Here is a 7,993-nt window from a genome sequence, read left to right as displayed (position 1 = left end):
TTCTCGCTCTCATTTGCGTAAGTTAGCCACCATATATGCTAGTGCTTGCTGCAGCTCCACCTCACTACCTTTTCCTACCCATAAGCTTAAATAGTCTTGATCGCGACGATGTGAGATTGATGAGTCCCCGTGACTCACAGATTACTTCCAAAACTAGTTGCAGGTGCCGTTGATACCAGTGCAGATGATGCAACCGAGCTTAAGGAGGAGCTCGATGAAGTTTGTGTTCGTTGTGTTGTTTCGTTTCCAGTCGATCAGTAGTGGAGCCCAGTTGGGGCGATCGGGGATCTAGCATTAGGGGTGGTCTTTCTTTATTTTGGTTCCGTAGTTGGACCTTGATTGTATCTGGATGATGTAATGCCATATTTATGTATTGTGTGAAGTGGCGATTGTAAACCAACTCTTTATCTCTTTCTTATTCAGTACATGGGATGTGTAAAGATTACCCCTCTTGCGACATGCCTACTATGCGGTTATGCCTCTAAGTCGTGCTCCGACACGTGGGAGATATAGCCGCATCGTGGGTGTTACATGAAGATATTTGATGGCGTGTAGATCGTCACCGCGAGCCATGTGAATGTGGAGAAGAAAGTCTTCAATCCATACTACGGGATCTATCGTGCCGTCGTATGATTCAATGTTTACGGGTTTAAACCCTTTTGGGAACTAGTGCTCCATTACCTCATCGGTGAAGCATAGGGGGTGTGCGGCGCCTCTATACCGAGCGACATCGCAGCGTAGTTCGGACGGAGGCCGTATGCGGCATTCGGCTCATGTGAGGTTGTGTCTATTATGCCAAGTATGATGGTCGTCCTCGCGCATTGGAGCACGCCCCCTAGATCTGTAGATTGATCTGGTCAGGCCGGCTCTACTGTCCAGGTCCTGCCGTAGGTCATAGGTGTATCCTGGGGCCATTGTTTCTTTGCCCCTGTGGTGAGGCGGTGTGGGCTGGTGTTCGGCTTGAGTGGTCTCGCTGTCCCAGCTGCGTGGTGGTCGCTCAGGTCCGTCAACCGCGTTACGTGCGGGTGGTATGGGCTCTAGTGCCTCATCGTCGAATTGGGGTAGCAACTTACGCTTCGGGTAACTCTTTGTTGGGCGCTCGAGGCCGTATTCTTCGGCTGCCACGACATTAGTCCATCTTTCGTTGAGCAGATCTTGCTCAGCTTGAAGCTGCTGCTGCTGCTTCTTTAGACTTCTTGCAGTGGCTATTAGCCGGAGCTTAAAGCGCTCTTGTTCGAGGGGTTCCTCTGGCACGATAAAATCATCGTCGCCGAGGCTCACATCATCCTCGGAGAGTGGTAGATAGTTACTGTCCTCCGAGTCTTCTTTCCTTGCCTGCACGTCAGGGTCAAATTGCCCGTCCTCCCGATCATCCTGTTCGGATGTTGGTTCGATGGGTCTTCTTGATCTTCAGCGCTCTCCGGAGTATAATTGTATCCGGTGCCGGTATTGCTGTCCTTTCTGCGGCGCGATTTAGAGCGGTGCCGCTGATGTCGACTCTTCGGCGGTATCTCAGGAGGTTCGCCCTCGACTGGGTTTTTCTCATCATCGCCATTGTCGTCTTTAGGCGTATCCACCATGTATACGTCATACGAGGAAGTGGCTGTCCAGCGTCCGGTGACCGGCGGGTTTTGGGCATGTTCCTCTCCGGTATCATCGATGTCTTCGGAGGCGTAGTCAAGCATGTCGGTTAGATCCTCGACAGTGGCTATAAAGTGGGTGGTGGGTGGGAAGTAAAATTCCCTATTTTCAGCCTCCAGTCCGGGCTGGGCACAATTCGGAAGCGGTTCCTCTATGATAGCGAAGGATCACATTAAGTCCAGGGCCTCGTTTAAGAGCGAGGTTTGGATGGGGACGGTAGTTCCTTGGCCGGACTCGCATGACGCGAACTTTGAGGGTTCGGAACTAGTGTCCGGAGAAGAGCTCGGCTTTGTGATGACCGCCTGTAGCGCTATACTCTCCGGCTCTCTGGTGTTGAGCTCTATAGCTGCAGAGAGTCCAGCGGGCTCTAAACTCCCGCTTTCGGACCTGGTGACGCGTTCTGGATCTAAGGCCAAAGTAGTGGTCGATGTCGCGAACCCTTGGAAGATCAAGTCTCCTCGGATATCAGCAACATAGTTCAAATTTCCAAAACTGATCTGGTGACCAGGGGCGTAGCTGTCAATCTGCTCCAGGTGGCCAACCGAGTTGGCGCGCAGTGCGAAGACGCTGAATACGAAGATCTGGCCGGGGAGAAAGATCTCCTTCCCGGCAGCGTTGTTGTAGATGATCGATGGAGCCATCGAGCCTTTCGACGATGGCACAATGGAACTCTCAATGAAAGCACCAATGTCAGTATCAAAACCGGCAGATCTCGGGTAGGGGGTCCCGAACTGTGCGTCTAAGGATCAAGGGTAACAGGAGGCAAGGGACACAATGTTTACCCAGGTTCGGGCCCTCTTTATGGAAGTAATACCCTACTTTCTGCTTGATTAACTTTGATGAGTATAGGGGTTGCAAGAGTTGATCTACCTCGAGATCGTAATGGCTAAACCCTAATTGCCTAGCCTGTATGATGATGATTATTGTCCCTACAGACTAAGCCCTCCGGTTTATATAGACACCGGAGGGGGTAGGGTTGTATAGAGTCGGTTTACAGAGAAAGGAATCTTCATATCTGTACGCCAAGCTTGCCTTCCACGCCAAGGAGAGTCCCATCCGGATACGGGAGGAAGCCTTCTATCTTGTATCTCCGCGGCCCATTAGTCTGGCCCATGTTACATAGCCTGGACGCCCGAGGACCCCTTAATCTAGGACTCCCTCAGTGGGAGCATCGCCAGTTCACTCATGGTGAGCTCCTTTTTGAGCCAATGAGATCAGCACAAGCAATTTTAGCTTTGGCAAAAAACTTCACACGAGCACAATCCAAAAATATGAGAATCAGGAGACATGGATGGAACAAGCCGCCGGATGGTCTAGTTAAACTCAATGTTGATGCTACGTTTGATCAAGACAGAGGTACTGGGAGTACGTGTGCAATTTTACGTGATGACACAGGCTTTTTTTTGGCTGCATCTTGTGTTGATATTCCGCTCGTGGAAGATGTCGGGACAGCAGAAGCTCGGGGTCTTAGGGATGGGCTTCTTCTGGCTAATGATATGGGCTGCAACAAAATCTATGTGGAGGCGGATTGTATGGAGGTAATTGAGATCATGCAGAATAGCGGCAATTCCCTCGGCCCAGCGGCGGCAATCTATGAAGAATGCTCTTTTTTAGCTCGCAATTTTATTTCGATATGTTTTCATCACTGTCCTAGGGAGGCCAATATGGCGGCGGATGTATTGTCTAGGAACTCGGAGACTTCTCGAACAATTGTCTGGAAGTCGGAGCCTCCAAGGTTTCTAGTAAACGTTTTATCAGGCGATGTATCTTTATTCTCACATGCAATATAAACCGCCATGATGGCATTTTCTAAAAAAAAAAGATGACAACAGAAAGAGAGGGACCGTGTAAATCTTTCAGCGGCCGCTCCTCTCTCAAACCCTAGCTGTCTTTGTCCAATTTTTTCTGAGTATAAGATAGCCGGACTAAAAATCTTGCTTTAGCCATGTTTCGGGCTGAATCTGAAAGAAGGGAATTGTTACAGGTGAAACCCAAAGGGCCTGGCCCAATATGGACGACGAGCCCAGCACAACGCCTGGGCCTGGTATATCTGATCTAATAAAAGAAAGGAAAAACGAGTCCCTCGAGGTTTTAGATCTCGCCGTCTCCCCTCTCCCCTCTCCGAGAACCCTAGAGTTTCCCCCTTCGTGCGGCGGCGGCAACCATGGACAAGAGCATGCTCGGCGACCTCGACAACCTCCCCGATGAGGACAAGATGCGCATGTCCGCCATGATCGAACAGCTGCAGATGCGTGACAGGTACACGCCACACGTTCCTCTGATAATACGGCCTCTCGATCCCTGTCTCGTCCGTCATCTGATTTCGATAGCCTTCGGTCGCAGCTTGTATCTTGCGCTACCTGAAAATCATTGATTAGGTCGGGACTCATGTGTGTTCCTCTGACTATCTAGGCGTTTTTCATGGCGGAGGAATAAGTTATCGAAGATGTGTATCTGTGGCACTTGGGCAATGATTTCTTTCAGATATGATCTGTAGGAGATTGAGTGCGAGCTCGATAGAACTAGCGCGCTTAGTTTCAAGGTATCCACAGGATTTTTGCGAGTTTGCAGCCCCTTCAAGTTCCAAATCGCGCGAGATAGGTTTAAATTTGAGCTGCCTGTTGTTTTGCTTAGATAGTTGAAACCTGGGATTAATTTGAATGGATTGCAGTTCGTTATCTGCTATCTTCACTTGGGTTGAGTGGCTATTGTGGTCGGATTATCTCACCTAGCTGAGTTGGTTCGTGCCTATTCTTGATGAAGCGTGCATCCTTGCGTTAAATAGCTTGTTGATTACCCGCAAGAAAAATAAATAGCCCTTTGATTGTGTAGTTTAGTTTTTTTAGCTATTCAGATAGCCATTCAGCTGCAGTAGTCTTTGATTTTGGTGTAGATTCTGGCACCAGAAGTGCAAGAACATATGTTATCTGGATTAGTTTTGTTAGTTCTTGCAGAAGTTCACTACATTGCTGTTTAAGGTTACTCTCTGAATTGTTCCATCAGTTTATGCTGGAGTTGATAAAGGATTTTGATTCTGTTATAGAACGTCTAGGTGATTCTGTCTATGTTGCCACAGGTAACGTAATTAACATTTATGGTGAAATAAAGATGTTCGATGGTTTGAAAATAGTATTGCCCACTAGAATAATCCTTAGTCCTTGTGTATATAGTCGGAGTGGACAGATTGGTCATTCATGAATCTGTCACCCCTACCACAACTTAATACTCCTTATTCTCTTTCAAAAATTTCAACCAACTCTTTGATAGTTTTTACATTGTAACATCTGCAACTGAACAATGCTTACAAATTTGCTTTGTTGTTTCAGTCTACGGATGTACAATGCGCTGGTGGAGACGTGCTTCAAGGACTGTGTTGACACATTCCGGAGGAAGACGCTGGACAAGCAAGAGGAGTCGTGTGTCCGCCGCTGCGCCGAGAAGTTCCTGAAGCACTCCATGAGGGTTGGCATGCGATTTGCTGAGCTTAACCAAGGCGTTGCCACACCTGACTAATCTAATGATGTGTTCCAGCCCCTTCAAGTTTCTAACATTCCCCATCTGATCAGGATCAGTTTGTAATCCTTGAAAGTTTTCAGTGCTTGATGAACCCACTGCTGCTTATCATGTTATAAATAAAATTACTTGAACTACTGTATCGAATCCTTCCTCCTGTTAAGGGCCACATTGTGCTACTTAATAGATCGAAATATATCCTTCCTTTGATATCTCGTCTAGTAGAGTTGGTATTTCTGAATTTTATTTTGGTCAAATTCATGGATCTCAACTTCTTTAGTAGACTTGTTACTGGTATTGCTGTGTAATGCTGAAACATCATAGTTCAAGATCTGTAAAGGCCCCTTTTGCCTTGCCCTTTGTCGAGGCATCTACTTTTGTTCGAGAGCAAAGGATATTGGACGATGCACATAAACACATCATGCCATCAACAGCTCCATGCCTGGAGGTTTCCCATGGTCTGGGCATGATCACATTGCCTGGTTTTGGAGCTTGGTCATTGGCAGTTTGGGTGAGCAGGTTGGTCACCTTCTGCCCACTACCAGCTGTGTGCTCCAGGTGGGTGTGAATTGTTTTACATCCATGTGGGTTATGGTGGCATGTCGATGGTGAAGGAAGCTTATTTGTTTGCTTGCTCTAATGCAATTATCATTGTGTCAGAACCAAGATTGTGAGTTGTTCTATGCATCCCCTTGTCCTTTTGAGCTTGCTTCTTGAGCCTTTCTCTGCACTTGTGAATTGGCTCTTGCTAATGAGGAAGAAAATGATACTCTGCAAATTAAGAGCTATGTTTCCAGAGCATTTGTGGCTATTACGTAGCGGCATCACACAAATAAAATAGAAGCAATCATTCAGTGGCAGTGGAACTGTGGAAGGAGGAATATGGCCACACAGGAAGGAGGAATATCATATGGCTTTCGTTCTGGAGACCTGTGACCTGGAAGTAGAATCTCATGGCTGTAAAGTACAGCTCAACTTGAGGCAATGATGGAGTTCAGCTCAGCACTTCATCTCAGTATGGATGCTCCCCAACTGAAGCATTCCTCAAGACTTAACACTGTTGAAGATTCACTTATAATATTGCAGAAAGCAGCTCGGCAATTCTGATCAAATTTGCATAAAAACTTGGGGTCACATTCAAGAACTGAACTCTTGACAAATTTGTACTGTATACTTCAAGCCAGCATGAAGAATCAAGGTATTGTCTCAGAAGGATGAGAGAGCTAAGATCAGCTTCCCATTTTCCAACCTGGAATATATATATGCCTAAGAGTGAATTACAGTTACATCTCCAGAGGCCAATCGCCGGTGGACTAATCAACTAGAGATTTTAGGAATTCCTCAGCATCTCAATCCACAAAACAAGTGCTCAAATTCAGCTTTTTTAGATGTCACATCCAGAAATTAATCACACGCCAGAACAAATGGAAAAGAAAGAAGAAGCGATCTCTATACATACACAAAAGCAAATGTAAGTTTTGCATCAATGCACGATGCCGACCGGAGCGGCGGCGTCAATGCTCCTCTGACCCGGGAGCGCGAGCATGGCAGTGTGGTCCAAGAAGTCCTTGAGCTTGGCGACGGCCTCGATGACTGCCCTGAGCTCATCGGCGCGCGCGAACCCGCGCGCGCGGGCGGTCCGGACGGCGTAGACGTAGAAGGTGACGCAGCCCTTGCGGAACTTGAAGCGGGCCATCTCCGGCGCGCCCGGGGCGGCGCGGAGGAGGCGCTTCCCGACGTCCCCGAGCGGCAGGACCTGCGGCCAGGCGGCGTCGGCGGCGGCCTTCATGGCGGCCGACTCGAAGACGAAGACGGCGGCCTTGGAGTTCTTGGTGCCGAGCCCGAGCGTGAGCGTGTGCCACGCGTGGTGCGCCAGGATAGCGAAGTTGGTCGGGATGTACGCGGTCGTCGTCGGCGCGAACGACAGCGGCTGCGCCCCTTTGCCCTTCGTGCTCTGCCCGGCGCCGGCGTCGGGGACGACGACTCGGAGCAGGTGCGGCAGCTCGAGCGGGCCGGCGCGGCGCACGGTGAGCGCGCGCGTGACGAGCTGCGCGCCGAAGCGGAGGCCCGCCACGTCGGCGCACGGCTTGAAGTGAGCGTCGAGCGACGGCGCCGGAGCGGCCGTGGCCTCGGCCTTCGCCTTGGTCGCCTTCTTGGACGCCTCGCCGTCCCCCTGCTGGTGGTGTTTCTTGGACTTGGACGACGACTTGCTCTTGGCCGCCTTGGGTTCCGCCATTGTTGACAATGGTGATTGCCAAATCGGGAGGGAGAGGTTTATGCCTTGGAGATGAGTGTGGAGAAGAGGCAAGGATGCAGGAGAGAGTGACGGGAGGTCGTCTGAGTCTCAGTGAGGACAGGACATGGCACCATTTCTTCTTTTATTTCATCTCTGTGATTGCCTCGATTTTTTTATCCGATGTGAGCATGTCGCTGCGTAAGCTGTGCGCTACACTTCTTTACACTTTTCTTTTCCTATTTGTGGGGGAATCGCATTTGAGTGTGCCCAGAAAAGGGTCGCCGGAGATTCTGTCTCGACGACAATCATCTTCTTTCTTCTCTGACGAATATAAACATCTTCTTTCTTACAATCTCAAGTCACCACAGAACATGAATTCTGAAGTTCGGAACTTGCTTCCTCCGCAGTACGCACCAGGCACATAGATCTCCGTGCTTCCGTGCCAGTGCCTGCGACTGATTTTGTTGTAGTTGTTGAGTGGAGCTTGGTACTGAATTTCGACATTTAGTTCCTCTCAAATGCATTTTTACTCGTTTCTCTAACCAACTAATCAAGTACTAACACATAATCTCAAGTTTTCTATACTATTTTGCGTCTGCAACG

General features: G+C 49.0%; 2 protein-coding genes across 2 annotated transcripts; one reads left to right on the top strand and one right to left on the bottom strand.

The window, feature by feature from the left end:
* Positions 1–3,711: 3,711 nt before the first annotated feature.
* Positions 3,712–5,366, top strand: LOC123102479 (mitochondrial import inner membrane translocase subunit Tim9). The gene is made up of 2 exons (XM_044523853.1): positions 3,712–3,900; positions 4,968–5,366. The coding sequence occupies exons 1-2, from the start codon at positions 3,806–3,808 to the stop codon at positions 5,152–5,154; spliced, it is 282 nt and encodes a 93-aa protein (XP_044379788.1). The 5' UTR covers positions 3,712–3,805; the 3' UTR covers positions 5,155–5,366.
* A 989-nt stretch (positions 5,367–6,355) lies between these two features.
* On the bottom strand, positions 6,356–7,684 carry LOC123102478 (uncharacterized). Its single transcript, XM_044523851.1, has one exon. The coding sequence runs from the start codon at positions 7,388–7,390 to the stop codon at positions 6,638–6,640; it is 753 nt and encodes a 250-aa protein (XP_044379786.1). The 5' UTR covers positions 7,391–7,684; the 3' UTR covers positions 6,356–6,637.
* Between the last annotated feature and the right edge of the window lie 309 nt (positions 7,685–7,993).

This window comes from Triticum aestivum, chromosome 5A (genome assembly GCF_018294505.1).
Source record: "Triticum aestivum cultivar Chinese Spring chromosome 5A, IWGSC CS RefSeq v2.1, whole genome shotgun sequence".
Lineage (NCBI taxonomy): Eukaryota > Viridiplantae > Streptophyta > Magnoliopsida > Poales > Poaceae > Triticum > Triticum aestivum.
The sequence above is the reverse complement of the archived record's forward strand: the minus strand, read 5'-3'. Positions and strand labels throughout refer to the sequence as shown.